General features: G+C 41.0%; 1 protein-coding gene across 5 annotated transcripts in view; it reads left to right on the top strand.

The window, feature by feature from the left end:
- LOC136011881 (cytochrome P450 2J4-like) overlaps window positions 1-17,706 on the top strand; it is a 45,769-nt gene that overhangs the window by 4,968 nt on the left and 23,095 nt on the right. For 4 of the 5 annotated variants that reach the window (XR_010611496.1, XM_065674391.1, XM_065674390.1 and 1 more), the window contains exons 2-6: window positions 3,545-4,188; window positions 5,353-5,421; window positions 14,321-14,434; window positions 15,682-15,844; window positions 16,933-17,082. Coding sequence is in view for 4 of the 5 variants with exons in the window: in XM_065674391.1 (XP_065530463.1) it covers window positions 4,159-4,188; window positions 5,353-5,421; window positions 14,321-14,434; window positions 15,682-15,844; window positions 16,933-17,082 (526 nt within the window). In the remaining variant the exon portion in view is untranslated. Of the gene's footprint in view, window positions 1-3,544; window positions 4,189-5,352; window positions 5,422-12,507; window positions 12,534-14,320; window positions 14,435-15,681; window positions 15,845-16,932; window positions 17,083-17,706 lie in introns of those variants that run through there. The other variant, XM_065674393.1, reaches the window with a different exon arrangement.

Here is a 17,706-nt window from a genome sequence, read left to right as displayed (position 1 = left end):
GCAGAGCTATCAGAGGGCAAGGAGAGTTCCTGTGTGCCTTTTTTATCTGTTTGTTTAGGTTTTGGGGCAAGAAGTGGAAAGAGAAAAGGTTAAGTAGCATCATTTTCAGTAGCATGGTTCTATGACTCTTACGCTTGACAAGTTAAATAGGGAAAAAAAGGGAGATAATTAATTTAAAATTAAATACCTCCTTTGGTTTTATCAGCCAATTTTGACAGTTCCAGGATAACTCTTATGCTATTGAGCATTTATCCACTCAATTTTCCAGGTTTTGGTGCTATTTGAAACTTTGAAGTGAGTTACCTGGTGAAATTGTCTAAACAACTTGACTTGCAGCTTGTGTGCGCCAGAACTTATTTTTTTCGTGTCATTGCTCACAGTGTTGCAGCCTAGATCTGTGTGAGTGGTCTTGCTGCTTTCACTGTGACCCTCTCCTTCTGCCTGTAGTCTGCTGTCCTAGACCTTTCTGCAGGGTCAGTCTGGTCCTGCTGCGTACAGCTGGGCCTGACAAGAGGCTTAGTCTGAGCCTGGCCTTTTGGACACTGGGCGGTGTGTTTTCTTACTGCTAGCTGAGAGCTGTGGTCATGCTGAAGTAGGGTGAGGGAAAGTTATTTCAGAAAAGCTTATGCTAAAGTTTACAAGGAAAGGAAAAGCAAGAAAGCTGGTTTAGGATAATGCAGTATTCCCTATTTTAATATTTTCAGTATATGTGAGCAGTAGCTCTTCACATAAACGTTGCTTGGTCTCCTCTGACACAAGTACTATTGCAGGAGCTCACCAGTCAAGATGACAGATGTTAAGTTTGGTTGTTTTGAACAGATAAGGGAATACACTTTTGTAATGAAGATTTCAGGACATACGAGTGAAGCAAATGCAACAGCTGCACAGGACAGGGAAAGAACATCTTCAGAAACACGTGAAGCAAACAAATGATGAGTGTGATGTGCTGGAGGTGGCAAAGGTTCCTAGTACACCTCTGCCCACGCTGTGTGCCACCTGCTAGGCCACAAATACCAGGGTTCATTTTTTTACTGTTGTAGAGACAGGCTCAGTGTGTATTGGAAAACACTGACGGGTTCCATGCTGCGCATGTATTAGTTGGCATGGTAGGGTGTGTTTGCTGCCTGGCTTGATGTCAAGCTAAACAGAGCAGACAATTGCAGAGTGGGTTTTTTTTTTTGTGTTTTTTTGTTTGTTTGTTTGTTTGGTTGTTGTTTTTTGTCTTTTTTTTTTTTTTTTGTTTCCTTCTAGTGGAGACATTAATTAGGAATGAGATTTCTCCAATTAGCTCTTCCTTTGTTCCCTGCACCCCCCCAGTCTTTCAAGAAGTTTGTAATAGGAGCTGTCAATTGGTTGATGGTGTCTCTCTTCCCACTTGATTTCTCAGTGGGAAGAGAGCTACATGGACTCAGTATGTCTAGGCAAGCACTGAAAAAGGGAGAGTGCTGCTTAGAGCTCAGAACGAGAGTGAACAAGAGGCTGGGAAATGTGAGCAAGGGAAGGTCCCATTCTATATGTTGAGTTCAGGGAAAGAGAATTTTGTTTACATGCATTATAAAAATGCAAGATATGTTATTGCCTGCTTCTGCCATCTGTATTGTTGGGACCTGAAGGCTCATGAGCTGTTTAGGTTGCAAGACAGAGGTGGGGAGAGGACTTGGGAACTTTAAATTCTCTTCCTAGATCATAGGAACGTTCTGTTCACAGCTTGTCTGTGATTCTCAGCAGCTCGCTTTATCTCTCTGGGAATAATCATAGAATCATAGAATAGTTAAGGTTGTAAAGGACCTCAAGATCATCTAGTTCCAACCCCCTTGTCATGGGCAGGGACACCTCACACTATGCCATCCTACCCAAGGCTTCATCCAACCTCGCCTTGAACACTGCCAGGGATGGAGCACTCACAACCTCCCTGGGCAGCCCATTCCAGTGCCTCACCACCCTCACAGTAAAGAACTTCCTCCTTATATCCAATCTAAACTTCCCCTCTTTAAGTTTTAACCCATTACCCCTTGTCCTATCACTACAGTCCCTAATGAAGAGTCCCTCCCCAGCATCCCTATAGGCCCCCTTCAGGTACTGGAAGGCTGCTATGAGGTCTCCACGCAGCCTGCTCTTCTCCAGGCTGAACAGCCCCAACTTTCTCAGCCTGTCTTCATATAGGAGGTGCTCCAATCCCCTGATCATCCTCGTGGCCCTCCTCTGGACTTGTTCCAGCAGTTCCATGTCCTTTTTATGTTGAGGACACCAGAACTGCACACAGTCCTCCAGGTGAGGTCTCACAAGAGCAGAGTAGAGGGGCAGGATCACCTCCTTCGACCTGCTGGTCACACTCCTTTTGATGCAGCCCAGCATACGGTTGGCTTTCTGGGCTGCAAGCGCACACTGCCGGCTCATGCTCATTTTCTCATCGACCAGCACCCCCAAGTCCTCCGCAGGGCCGCTCTGAATCTCTTCTTTGCCCAATCTGTAGCCGTGCCTGGGATTGCTCTGACCCAGGTGTAGGACCTTGCACTTGTCATGGTTGAACTTGATAAGGTTGGCATCAACCCACCTCACAAGTGTGTCAAGGTCCCTCTGGATGGCATCCCTTCCCTCCAGCATATCAACCGGACCACACAGCTTGGTGTCATCGGCAAACTTGCTGAGGGCGCACTCAATCCCACTGTCCATGTCAGCGATGAAGATGTTGAACAAGACCGGTCCCAACACTGATCCCTGAGGGACACCACTCGTTACTGGTCTCCAGCTGGACATCGAGCCATTGACCACAACTCTTTGTGTGCGGCCATCCAGACAGTTCTTTATCCACCGAGTGGTCCATCCATCAAATTGATATCTCTCCAATTTAGAGACAAGGATGTTGTGTGGGACAGCGCCAAATGCTTTGCACAAGTCCAGGTCGATGACATCAACTGCTTTACCCTTGTCCATTAGTTCTGTAGCCCCATCACAGAAGGCCACCAAATTGGTCAGGCAGGATTTGCCCTTAGTGAAGCCATGCTGGCTGTCACCAAGCACCTTGTTGTTTTTCATGTGCCTTAGCATGCCTTCCAGGAGAATCTGCTCCATGATTTTGCCAGGCACAGAGGTGAGACTGACTGGTTGTAATTCCCCGGGTCTTCCATTTTCCCCTTCTTGAAAATGGGGGTTATATTTCCCTTTTTGCAGTCGTCGGGAACTTCACCTGACTGCCATGATTTTTCAAATATGATGGCCAGTGGCTTAGCAACTTCATTCGTCAACCCTGACATTCTCTTTTCAAAGGAGCTTTGCGATTGACTAGTGAAAGCCAAGATGTAGATGGCAGCTATGGCTGTTTCTGTCTGTTCTCTGTCTGTACCCTGCATTTTTTTCCTACCCTTATGGCCTGATAGGGCTGCAAGTGGGCGAGGCAGGTGAGCTTCATGGGTCGTGAAGACATTCATATTCCTTCTCCCTGCTTAAAGAAAAATCGAGTCAAATAGAAGTTTCATTGAAGTATTGATTGTATTGATTCATTACTTTATAAAGCATTAACAGCATTAATTCATTATGTTCCTAGGTGTTTTGTTCTCTCATGGTTGTCTCTGGAAGCAAAAGAGGCATTTTGGACTTGCAACAATGAGGAAAATGGGATTAGGGAAAAAAGACCAGGAGTATCAACTACGTGAGGAGGCCTGCCATCTTGTGGAATACTTACATAAAACAAACTGTGTGACTCAAGTATGCAGATCAGTCTGTGCAAGGGGTGATTCTGATGAAGAATGGGTCACCTGTAGCTTTTGAAAGTACTTGATAACAAAAATTGACTTTTTTTGAGTATCAAAGGTCTTTATCATATGGTCTGTATGAGACATTTCCTTGCAGAAGTGCTACATGTGAAACCCTAGAGTATGAACTTAGAACTGAGACTCCATGGTCCCTGTTAGTATTATTACTTCTTCAGTCAGTTTTACACTATTCATGGTCACAGAATCGGGGTAAGAGCAAACTAGCAAAATAAGTGTCACAACACCCCATCTCCCTCTGTGGAAAAGAAAAACAAGACCCAAAATATTAAAAGCTTAGACCAAGACTGCACAACCTCTGGCTCTGCACAGAGAAGTACAGTGGATAAAGCTTCCCTTGCATGGTTTGTGGTAGCCTTCTCAGTAAGAGGGGAAGTTTGTTCAGGTGATGCTGCTGAATAACAGGATGAATCTACAGGTATGCTCAACTATTATTCAGGTGTAAAGCATATGAGCAAAGAATAGAAGGTGGTTCTCTTTTCAGTTCAGCTGCTTATTCAATCAATGTCTCTGCTGACCTTTTTTCTACCCAGGTTATTGCTAAACATGAGATCCACTGATGCTAAGTGAAACCTGGGTATTTTTATAACTACTATTACTATGACAAATTCTGTTCCTACCGATAGTCTTGCCTTTTTTTTAACAGTGTTTTTTACATGTCTGAAGTTACTTTTTACTCATGCCTTTGAGCAGTAAATTCCAGTTTGCCACCCAGCAATATAATTAATGTCAGAATTGTTTACAAAATGTTACCAGCTCTCCCTTCAGTGGGAAAAGAAGGAACAGTAAGTGTTAATGGTGAATACTGTTCACTGTGTTTACAGGAAAACCTCTGGACCCCACTATGCCTGTTCATGCTGTCTCAAATGTGATTTGTTCTGTGATTTTTGGGATACTTTGACCACTTGATTGAATCAGTTGAAACTATAACAGTATTCGGGAACAGCATCTCTTTTTTTTTTTTTGTGAGGAAAATGAATTTTTGTTTGGTTTTACTTTATATAGATAGACAATGGAAAAGGCAACTTGCTTGTTACTTGTATAACAAAAATAAATACTAGCGCACCAGGAGCTGTTGGAGTGTGCATCAGAACAGTCATTCTAAACGCCTAGTTCAAAACTTGTTTCAATTGCTAATGTTTCATCATAGCACAGAAATTTCCATGTGTGGTGAACAGGGATGGAAACATATATTGCTACATGTCTGGGAGATGTGCAAAAGACTTTCTTTGATGATACTATTTGGATGAGATAGGTAGCATCTCTGAACTCTTCTTACATTCCACTAACAACAAGGAATTCTAAAAGCTCCTTTGATTATAATGATGTCCACACAGATTTGGAGTTATGAAAGAATACTAGAAAATATTTTTGTTTTATTCAGGAATTTTTATTTTCTAGCTCTCTAATGTTACTCTAATTTTGGATAGGAGCAGTAAATATTCCTGTGATGCAAGATGGTTCTTTTCTTTTGTGCCATAACTAGAACTGTTCAGTTCGTATCTGCTGACTAATGGAGATGCTGATGCTACTTATGATGAAGAAAACTTGATCCAGACTATATTTGACCTCTTTCTGGCAGGCACAGAAACTACAGCCACAACTTTATGTTGGACATTTCTTTATATGGTGGCTTATCCCGATATTCAAGGTGAGCACACCCAAACGTTTCTGCAACTCTTTAGAAATTATACATCTTCGAATGGGAGTAGAGTTTGTTCAAAGAATAGTAGAAGAATTAATTATTAGGGTATGAGTCAGGTGAACTGTATGTGTTTGTTTCTTGCTATATCTTCTAGAATACAAGCCAGTCATTTTAGGTTTTGTTTTTAAGAGATCTATATAGAATGCAGGGTGTGATTCATCTGATGAGCCTAGTCTTGAAAAACATAGATTATTATTGGAGGGGTAATGGTGCAGTAATGATTAGACTTCCACTGCGGACAAGGCAGAGTCTTAAGGTGAGCCTTTTCAGCCCATGACTGCTACTCTTTGGTGTGCTTCTGGCTTCTTTGCAACAGAAATAATTTCCATACAGTAAGAGATTGCTAATATGTGTGATTATTCCATGAAGCTTAAAACTTCAATCATAGATATCTATATATAACTAGATATTAAAAAAGATTGGGGTAAGTAGCTTGAAACTGCACAATATATATTCACATAGAAGAAAGATACAGGTTGGCAGACTAAAATAAGTGAGAAAAAAAAGTCAAAGTGTACAGGATAGAAATGATTAAAAGGTGTGCGAATCACTTCAAAGGCTTCACATTTGACAATTTAAGCAGGCTACCAGATACAGCAGGAGGCTGGCAAGAAAAAATCATAGAAGCAGTAAGAAGAAGGGATTTCCCATTGTTGTTACCTAACACCTCCTCAAAAGACCTAAACTTTGAGACTGGATTGCACATACTGAATTTTCACAACCTTATCTTTCACTCTCTCAGGATATATTAAAATAGTCTTAACTTTCCTGATGCACCAGGTTAATCTAATTGCAAGGATAAAGGCTGTAGATTAATCAGATCATTTCTGCTCAGGAATTAATTGCAATTTACCATTTCAGATCAGACTGGAAATTAAAAAAAATGTCATTTAGAAAAATTAATTTCTGTAGGTCCTTCCCAAGGCAAGTAATTACAGAACAGCAATTAGGCCATCTATAGATGACAAGCAAAATTTGTGTGGTTCTGAGTGAAGAACAGTCCTTGATCAGCTACTAAATTGGTCTAACAATGATCAGCATTTCATTTTTTAGTTGATTTCCTGCCTGTAAAAATAAATGTTAATAAAAATCTTTTTATAAATCACCTCTGAGTAGTAAAAGTAACAGAAGCCTAATGACTTTGTCTGCTACCATTAATTTTAAACTATTACTTGGGTATGCTATGTGTAAACAACTTCAGTGTCAATTTTTACTCAAGTCATCTGCATGGGAATTTGAAGGCATTCTTATATTTTATAAAATATCTTTTTCATCTTGTTGAATACATTCTTGCTGTAAAAAAGCAATAGGAAAAATTATGAGTATGGTGTTTATAGATTGTTGTGTATTTAAAGTTGAATATTCCTCCTTAGAGAAAGTCCAGAAGGAGCTGGAAGCTGTTCTCTGTTGTTCCCATTTAATTTGCTACAAGAATGGAAAAAAGCTGCCCTATACAAATGATGTAATTCACAAGATCCAGCAATAAAGTAATGTAATCTTAATTGCACTTCCCAGAGAGAACATGAAGAACACATTACTGCTAGAATTTCCTATTTCAAAGCTACAAATATGCTGCATATCTGAATATCTGAAGTCTTATACACTTGTAACAGGTTTTAAAACTGATTTAACCTAACTTTTTAACAACTGAAGCCACTTTAGCTAGTGATTCCCAGAACACTGTCCTTATTTAGTTTTTTGGCATTTGCTCCAAATCCTGCAATAATTTATTCAGCTTCATTTATTTTTTCAATTCTTTAATAGCTTCTTTATCAGTTATCTGACTTCACATCTGTCAGCATGAATTAACATATCATGACCAACAGAAGATTTGGCACTACTGAAGAATTCTTGAATCCCTTTATGAGCATGGTGCTTAAGGACTTGTCAAAAGTGGATATTTAACGTTTTGCTGGTTTGGTTATTGACAGTTGACAAGGTTTGGGGGCTGTGTTTTTGTGTTTTGGGTTTTTTTTGTGGGTTTTTTTTTTCTTAAAAAAATTTTGACAGCACTGGGAGTACGCTCTTCCTGTAGGATGTACCAAGTGAATACGGTATGCCAACATAGAAGGATTATTTTTATACACTGATTAGCTGACAGTGCCATCTGTGGGACTGAAGTAATTATAATCTGTATTCATTTCAGGTACCTTGTATTTTAAAGCACCCCAGACTAATAGGGAAGTGTGAAATCAGTAATGACTTTATTCAACATGTGTTGCCAGCTTCTTTCCCTCCAGGATTACTTTTGTGGGATGGCTCAACACTTTTCACTGCTGTGAGGTGGATGGCAGCGTGTCCTGATAGGTAGGTGATTAGTGTGAAGTCCCCTCCATACTGGAACTGCAAACATCCCATGGCAGTAGCTGGTAAGGGTGTGCTTCATTTGTATGCACATGGATAGGAGGAGGAGAGGTGATGCCAGCAGCAGTTCCTTGCCTTTAGCACCAAAGTTAAAAATCACTAATCTCAAACCACAGCTGGTAGTTAGTATCAAAGAAATACTGCTGCTGGCCACATTTAATAATTATGAAGAAAATGGAGCCTTGACAATCTCCTAAATACGTTTTCCATCAAATAAATGAAGATAAATCCCATGCCTGAGATCTAAAAGAACCCATCAGCTATTTTCCTTTTCCGCTAAAGAGATCCATATTCCAGGCTAGCTCCAGCTGCACTCCTGGCTAAAGCATGTACTGAGCTCAAAACCGAGAAAGTTTTAAAGCTATTAGATGTCAACAAATAAAACCTTCCTATTTGGGCAATACTCTGATTCCCTCCTGATCCTCTGCTCCTGTTCTTCCCTGTGTTTGTCTCATATCTCCAAAATGTTCTGTTACCTTTACAGTCTGTACCATCTTCCTAACTTACCTAATTTTCTTATTTAGCCTAATTTTTCTTTTTTGCTCTTCACTTTTGTCCTTGAGTCAAGTCTGTCCCTTGACTATTCGTTCACCAGAAGATGTCATTCAGTTTCACAAAGGAGTAGAGAGCATAAAGTCCTAGAAAGACTGTTCCAAGTGGCTAAATGTACAGTTTTGAGCACAGCCTCTAGGCAAGTTATTAGGGGTCATTTAAGAATTAATGAGATTTTCTTTTCAGATTCTTTTAATAGGCTTGGACATTTGAGCCTTAAGGATCTGAGCAGATTACAAAATATTCCTAGATAAACTGGAATGTAATCCTTCAGTGTCACCTAATATGAGATTAAAACTTATCTGCATACTCTTATGCTCTAGTAATCAGTGGTGTCTGTTCATACTTTCTAGGGAAAACTGCATGTTCCAGATTAAATGCGAACATTTCAGAGCATGAAATTCAGCTTTGAATGTGCTTGCTATACAAGCCATGTGTATTGGCTCCAAAGGAAGATCTGCTCCCCTTTCAGAAAGGAGAGGAGAGGATGAAGTGCCTCCTTAGGGACAAGAGTATGAAATATCACTATTCCAGCCCTCTTCATCCCTTTTCTAAGGCTAAGAGACAAATCCAGGAAAGAAATAATCTAATCTTGATTTTCCTGGGGGGTCCATTTCAGTGCGCTTCTCTCACTGTGTTTTCTGGTGCCTGCTGAAGGAGAGAGCAGCCAAATGAGCTTGCCACAAAAACCACAGTGGCTTCATCTTTCTGCCTTCAGGAACTGATGTTATTTGTAGAACAGCACAGAGCACAGAGGGACTAACAGCTCGAGGTGACTATGCACTCAGCTTGTCCTGTAAGTAATGTGAGTTTCGTAGCTACCCTGACTGGGAGGGGATGGAGCCACCACGAAGGTGCAGGACTGTTGTGGAGCAGACATATAAAAAGGTACTGGCCATTCTATTCCCCACAGATCACTCTCTCCTTGCTTCCATCTCATCTCCAAAATCTGCTATAGATGTTCTCTTGCTTGGTCTACCTTCCTGCTTTCAATTTTTCTCCCAGTTTGGCTGCACTTGGCTTCACTCTTTGCCACAAAGGCTAGTGTGAAATAATCCTTCAGAGGACCACTCACATATATATACTGTAGTGAAGCCAGGTAGAGAGGAAGTATCTTGTGATAATTCTCAAAACGCGTATTAAATTGCACTCATAATAATATGTAAGATCTTGTTCCTGTTTGCCTTCAGAGGGAGCTCTAGCTAATTTGTTTGAACTTGGTAGAAAGCTCAGCTCTGAACTTCAGTACAAGATGACTGTTAAGAGAGGGGGAATGCATCTTTACCTTGTCGTGGAATCATAGAATAATTTGTATTGGAAGAGACCTTCAAAGGTCATCTAGTCCAACTCCTCCTGCAATGAGGATCAAATAGATCAGGTTGCCCAGAACCACTTCTAGCCTGGCCTTGAATGTCTCAAGGCACATCTACCACTTCTCTGGGCAACCTGTGTCAGTATTTTACCACCCTCATTGTAAAAAATTTCTTCCTTGCGTTCAGCCTGAATCTCCCCTGTTTTTGTTTAAACCCATCACCCCTTGTCCTGTTGTAACAGGCCCTGCTAGAAAGCCTCTCCCATCTTTATTTTAAGTACTGAAAGGCACAATAAGGTTTTCCCAGAATCTTCTCCAGGCCGAACAACCCCAGCTCTCTCAGCGTTTCCTCATAGGAGAGGTGCTCCATCTCTCTGATCATTTTTGTGGTCCTCCTCTGTTCCCTCTCCAACAGGTCTGCCCATGTGTTTCCTGTGCTGAGAGCTCCAGAGCTGGATGCAGTACTCTACATAGGGTCTCACCAGAACAGAGTAGAGGAGGAGTCATCTTCCTTGACTTCTAGTCATGCTCTTTTGGATGCAACTCAAGATATGATTGGCTGTTTGGGCTGCAAGCGCATATTGCTGGCTCATGTCCAGTCTTTCATGCACCAGTATCCCCAGGTCCTTCTCCTTAGGGGTACTCTCAATCACTTCATCCCCCAGCCTGTACTGGTAACCAGGGGTTGCCCCAACCCCAGGTGCAGGACCCTGCACTTGGCCTGTTGAACCTCATGAGGTTTGCATGGGCCCACCTCTGAAGCCTGTCCACGCCCCTCGGAGATGGCATCTTGTTCCTCAAGCATGTCAACTGCACCCCTCAGTTTGGTGTCACCTGCAAACTTGCTGACAATGCACTCAATCCTCACTGAACTCCCTTCACTTGTTCTTCTCATCTCACTTCCATCTCTTGTAGCATACATTTGGCAGATGTTCCTTGTTCTCGTGTCTTCAGTCTTTGTTCTGATTCTCTTTGGTATCCTCTTTCTGTTTTACTCCCATTCTTATGCTATGCAGTTGTTTGTCTTCCCTATTCTATAGTTTTTTAAATTACATGCAGAGTAGCCATAGTTATGTTCCCTAACAGCATTGTTCTGTACACATTAAGATAAAAAGATGATAGTTATGGTATGGATTGCAGCCACTTCACCTCCACAAGCAGGCTTTATTGTCACTAACAGCAGTAAGAAAATACTATTTTGGAGAAGGAGCAGTTGTCAGAAAGCTTAAGAAAAAAAACCCCAAATGGGTAAGTGCCAGCTTCTCCCTTCTCTCTGGTAGGTCATTGCTAACAGTATTGCCAACTACATTTTGTTGTGAAAATGTGTCAAGTTCTGGAGAATGTAATCAGCATCAGAGTATCGCTGCTTCTGCACATGGAACAAAAATCACTCGGTCCTTGTTTCCTGGTTTTCTGAATCTTAACCCGTGTTCCCAGGATTTTCCACATCCCTGGTGGGGATTGAGTCCCTGCAGCTGTTGCTTCATCATTTAAGAAACCCATCATGCAGGGAGATAGGAGATGTTGTGTTGGCTACATGCTACAGTGTCTGAATCCTCCTAAAAGGCTTGAAAAAGGTTACTACTCAAAAATCATGGCTAGGGATGAGTTACTGTGTTTAATATGCATGGGTCAAGGAGCTGTGCCATCTTAGTGAAATACCGAAAAAATTAAGTGGACCCCGATGTTTCAGAGTTTTACACTTAGAAATCTGGCAAGAGCAAAGATAGCCCTGGAGGAACTGGAGATCTAAGAAGGATTTTGGAATTCTGTTGCCTGCTATAGAAATATAATGTTAAAGCATATATATCCTGTTTAGTCCTAGGTTGTTACCTGGTGGAGAGAAAGATGGGAATTTAATGTAGTTCCTCAGGAAGAGGGAGATGATGCTGGGTAAAGAGAAGATACAGATAAAGACCAGCTGAGTAGAGAGAAATGTGGTCTTTAGCCAGTGCAAAGGGGTGGCATGATGCAATGCCAGTGGCCACCTCATGCTGTGGTAGGGAAGCTGTTTTAGGAGCTGGCCAGCACATAGGGAATGCTGTGGCTGCCATTTTGAGAGGGCAGTGGGGCGGCAACCAAGCTGTCATAGGCGAATGTTGCGGAAAGATCTGGGAAAAAGCACCTGGACTGGTGCCTGGAGACAACCTGAGGGGAAGGCAGGCTGCTGGCTGGCAGGGAATGGCTTACATGACTGTGTCATGAAGCTCTTCAGAGAGAGGAGGTGGGGGGGGCTGGGGCTTGGATGTGCTTCCTCATGCCCACTTCCTTCTCCAGCACAGTGGTGACTGCAAGTCCTAATCTGCTTTCTGTTCAGCTCCATTTTGTCTTTTCAGCTGCCCTATTTTTTCCTGGCTGATCCTGCCCTGTGATGTTGCCCACATTTCAGGCAGGGAAAGAGAACGTGACTGCTGCCAGGACAAGGAGTTGACTTCATGGAAGGAAGCAGAGGGCCAAAGTCTGGGAAAGACAGGAAATCAACTTCCTCCCCAGGAAAAACACCACCAGAAAAAGATTTTAAAACCTCCTGAAGTGGTCAGAGCATGAGAGGAGACACGGATCCCCATCCCAGAGGAACTTGTTGAAGAAATGAAGGCAAAGGAGTAAGGAAGGAAGAGCTTTAGGCTGATGTTTAAGACTGTGATGAAAGGCGTGGGTGAATCTGACAAGGGATTTGTGAGAAATAACTGATATGTGAAAACTCAAGGCTGCAAGGCTAAAGAAAGAGGTCCTGTTGTGAGGCTGCTGCTGTGGAGGGAGTGAAGGCCAAGGGCCTTAACTTCTTCACTTCCCTGTGGAAAAGATCACTCAACAAAAATGGCACTTCCTGGTGAGAAGATGGAAAATCTTTGAATATCTAAAAGACCAGGGAGTGTACTACATTGATTCCACATGAAAAATTCCAATAAATTGATTAACCTTAACTAGATTTTGTAAAATTCCATTGGATACAGAGCAGATAAAACTTACCAGAATGTCTTTCTTATAAGATTTTTTTTTCCCTATGGAAGAAGAGAGTTAGATTAGAAATGAGTGCCTTGAAAAATAAGCTTTTTATTGTAAAGCAGCAAAGCTTTTGTAAAAACGTAGAAACATCCCTTTCTTCATTAAAACATATTAATCAGTTATGCTTTAGTGGTAACGAAGTGCAGTGGTTGGAGGATAATGGACTTGGAGGTCTGGAAGCTGCGGGCTAGCAAACTCCAGGCAGCTCTTCCTGGATAAGGGTGTTTCATGTCCCAGAGCCACAAATCCTGTGAAACAGTTTCTGTCTCAAAGCCAGGGCACTTGAAAAAAGCAAGCTGATGCTCAAGTCATCTTAGCCAGTTTTCAGGAAATTAGTGAAAATGTATTTTTATATTTATTTTTTTTTAGAGTGTTTTGTTTCAGGGGATGGGTGTTCTTCACAGGGAAGCACTTATGCATTAGCATTTCAATCTACAGCTGCAAAACAGGGCTGTAACTGTCACTGTTATGTGATGCCTAGAATCCCTCTCATGTGCTTTTCATGGTCTGATTGCAGGCATGTAAACTTCCCTGATGCTGGGTTTATAGTTCCTGCATATGTTGAGGCTTGGCAAGGAGGTTTGACTACAGACTGTGTTTATTCCCAAGTTGCCAAGTGCAGGACATGTGTGTCATGACTAGTTCTTGCTGGGCTCTTAGTTCTTGTTGTAGCTCAAGATTCCCAGTAGGACATTTAGGTTTTTCTTCTTTTTTTTTTTTGTCTTCTGCCCTGTGTTTCAGATGTACTTGGTACTTTCTGTATGCAGCAGTGCTTGATTTATCTGGCAAGCTTTTTGATGATTGCTCAAAGTATCCCCTAGGCTATCCACCTTTATGTGAAGATTGCAAAGGCAAATTGAAAAGCAGGCAAAACCCTCAGTGAACTATTGCAAATAGGTTAGAAAAAAAGAAAAAAGGTTATATATTAAATCAGTTATGTTTTCAATTACATTTGAAAACCTAACAGATTTTGCTTTTAGTATTAAGCACTAGGTACTCGGATATGCATCTTAAGATAAATGTGGGCTTTTAAGTTTTATCAGCCTTGCCATTACTGGGTATATGTGTACATGGAATATATACAAAACATTTCAAAAACTTCAAGATTTAATGTCCACTTATACTTCTGTGCTTAATTTAAATGTATGGCTATTGCTTTTCTAAAAGCATTCATGAAGTATTTGTACCATCCACAATTGTTTCATAAAATTAGATGGAGAATTTACATGTGGGTATATATGCATACATTGCCTAGAAAATCTTGGCCCTAGTCTTTTAAGACACTATTCCTACAAGTCCTGTGATTCATATTTGATAAATATATTCTGAATGAGAAGAGGGAGAGAGGTATGCACTTATTAAATATGCCTGAGCATGATAATGCAATAAGTGGGACAAAAAAGGAGTGGTAGATAATAAAGAGGGAGGGTTGGGGCGGGGAATATTTATTATATGAAATTGAAACTCTTATGAAGAAACCGGTTGAACAACCAGCCTTAATAGCTTCAATAGACTATTTCCAATGAGGACGAGCTGGTAAAAGCAGCTGTTAAAATGTTGACAATAAGTCAGTTTCTTATAGCCGTGGCTGTATTTCTTCTAATAATGCAGTTTTTAAAGTTGCAACGAGTACGGAGACAGCTTCCTCCTGGACCAATCCCTCTCCCAGTTTTTGGGACCTTGATACAGCTGAACTTTCAGTTTAATCGTGATCTCCTCATGAAGGTATTTATTTTCAGATACTCCTACTTGTTCAGAAGTCTTTGTAATTTCCCATTTCTCATTTTGTTTGCCATATGAAAACATCTTCTCCCAAAAGTACATTGGTAGCATACTGTAATTGCTAACTAGATGATAGGATATTTGCTCTTGGTCTGGTTCAGAGCTGCTGGTTTGGCTGGCAAAATAAGAAAAAGTTATTGCAGCATGAAGTAATTTACCAGGCTAAGAAAAGTAGCATTGTAAGTTCTGAGTGTGTGAAAATAACTCTGCTCTTAAACCCATCACCTTTTAACACTGAATTTGTTAAATTAATATTAAGCTTGATATCCTTCCATCACCACTTACCACTAATTTGCATGAAAATTGATATTTTTTAGGATTAAATACCTTTAGGGATACTATGTCAGATTTGCAGTTGGGGAAAAGAAATACAAGTTAAAAAAAGTTACTTTTACAACATGGATTTTTAGCTTTCCAAGCACTGGCACTCTCTAGCTTGAACAGTAAATAGATACTTAAGATGTACTATGTGTGTATATGCTTTTTTCTATTAATGGGATCAAAAATAACCCCCATGAATCTTTTGTTAGTTGTTTTGTGAGGAACACTACTGTGCACAAAGCCACCTCTATTTCCTTTTATTGGCCCTAGCAGTGCTTTCAGGATTCTCAATAGACAGCTCTGGTGGCTTCTGTCACTGTGATTTGGACGAGGCACACCAGTTATCCTGACCAAGTGGCAGGTTCAGATGGGAAGTAAAGGACACTGTCAGACAGAATAGTCTTACTCAAGTTCCAGCACCTAAATATGCAAATGGGCAGGTGAGAAGAAGAAAGTAACTGGTCCAGTCTCTGCAAGTGAGTTACTCCTCTGATGTTTCTGTTCCCTTTGTGCCACTTCACCTGTGCAAGAAACCCTTTTGAAATAAATTCTTTCATAGAAAATACCCTTTATCACATGAATCAGTGTGAACTGAGCCTTGGCTTATGTACAGTAAGAGAAAGTACCCAATGTTTCTTGGCATAGCTCTGTAGCTCTGAAAAGATGGAATATTCATTTGTTTCCAACAGAAAGTGCTGAAGAGACATTCATGCTTTCTCACAGATAACTGTGATCTTGTGGGAAAGATGGAGAAAATCATTCCACCTTAGGGCTGGTCTTGTAATCAGTGTTAAAACAGGTTCATCCTCTGTTTGCTAGCAGTGTGTGGGATTTCGTCTGTGCTTTCCTGGCTTCTCTCCCATCTATAGCTGGCAAAAATTCATGGCAACATATTCACCTTATGGTTTGGATGGGCCCCAGTGATCGTATTGAATGGATTTCAAGCAGTTAAGGATGGTATGACCACGCACCCTGAAGACGTTTCTGGGAGGCTAGTGTCTCCTTTCTTCAGAGCCATGGCCAAAGGAAAAGGTGAGAATTTCTTGCCGTAAATACTGCACAGAAACCTCGTCTTGACAAATTGCAGCTCTTTTGTAGCTTGTAACCTCTTCCAGAAGTACTACAGTAGCAGGGTTTGTCTGTGAGGATGACTGCCAGGTGAACTGCAAAGTAGAGACAGGTGAAATAACCTTTGTGTAGTAGTAGGAGATGACCAGCAAACAAAAAGAGGTTCATAATGCCTTGTGTGAAATATCCACTGGAACAGATTAAGAGGTGATGAGATGAGGCAGTGGTAGGTTGTGCCACAGAGAAGTGGAAGAACAGGAAATGCCACACTTCCTGTCCTGGACTTGCTGCCTCCCACCATTATGTTTTCAGCTGAAGAATAAGCTTGATCAAGGGGTCTTCTCAATTCCTTCCTTTTGTGCACATTCTCTTACTCTTACATTTGCATCTAGAAGTTCAGTACATTTCTGTTTCAACCTTGCTGTAGGTTTCAAACTCCCCCATCATACTGGAAATTCCCAATCTCCTGATTTTTGTGTTTCATGCATTATGAAACAACTTTTATCTGGGACCTCAACATGTTTTAAGGAAACCTAGTTCCTTAAATATTTGTAATTTGAAGTTGTTTCAGTCACTGATGATTCTTATAATAAAGATCCTGTTAGTATATGATGTTTATTTCTCCTGACAATATTTGTCACAAAGCCTAGGTACTGAACTTTTATGCCCTGTGGACAGGAGCTTTTCTCCCTGACTGTGGACAATCAGAACTCTTTTCCCCTCATGAGAGTTATTACCCTCATCAGGTGTGCTGCAAGCATAGAAGAGAGTGGGAGGTAAGCACTTCAGAGAGCATCTAGAGAAGCAGGTGTCAAACTTTCCAAGATAACTGTCTGTCTTGGATCAAGCTTAATCCTGCAAGTCATCTTATTACTCACTTGAGTCTGTCCATTTTAGCACTGTCCACATGCTTATATGCCACAGTTGTTCCTTTCTGTCTTTGTGTTCATAGGCAATGCAATAGTTTAATTCTGTGGTTTACTAAATCTCTTAATGTAGTCTTTATCTATAGTAAATAGCATAATAAAGAGCTCTTCTTTGAATGGGTGCAGGGATTATGCTGGCAACTGGTCACACCTGGAAGCAGCAAAGAAGGTTTGCCCTGAGGACTTTACGTGACCTTGGTCTGGGGAAAAGAGGTCTGGAGCATCGAGTTCAAGAAGAGGCCCACTACCTTGTAGCCTTCTTTGCAAGCATGAAAGGTATCTCTGCAATAAATACTGATTCATTTTTGTCATTAGTCTGATGTTTTTAGTGTATGAACTTCTCTGTGCTGCTCTGAAATTAAGGGCAGCTTTTGTTCCACAAGAGAGTGTACAGGGTCTTATAGTGTCTATGCACTGAAAATGCAAAGACCCCAGTCCTGGGTTTTCAAAGAGACTATTCTTGTTCAAAGTTATTTACAAAACTACTAAAATTGGGAGCAAAACTGGAGCTTATTTATTATTTATATCATAGAATGCTTAAAGTGGAAAGGTATATCTGAAGATGATCTAGTCTAACTTCTCAAATCAGAGTAGGTTTCTTATGCCTGAGACCAGTTGGATTTTAAGTATCTGCAAGAATGGAGACTTCACCACCTCTCTGGGTAACCTGTTCCAGTGTTCAGTCAGCTCTAGAGTAAAAAAATTTCTTATGTTTAGGCAGACTTTATGTATTTAAATTTTTGCCCATTGCCTCACTTTATAATACTGAGAAAATTCTAGCTCCATATTCTTTATTCCTCTCCACCAGGTATTTATACACACTTAAGATACTTCCCTGAGCCTTCTCCAGACTAAACAGTCTCTCTCTTACATCAGCTGCTCCAATCCCTTAGTTGTCCT

The sequence above is a fragment of the Lathamus discolor genome, chromosome 3 (assembly GCF_037157495.1).
Source record: "Lathamus discolor isolate bLatDis1 chromosome 3, bLatDis1.hap1, whole genome shotgun sequence".
Classification (NCBI taxonomy): Eukaryota; Metazoa; Chordata; class Aves; order Psittaciformes; family Psittacidae; genus Lathamus; species Lathamus discolor.
This window is presented reverse-complemented; position numbering and strand designations above follow the sequence as displayed.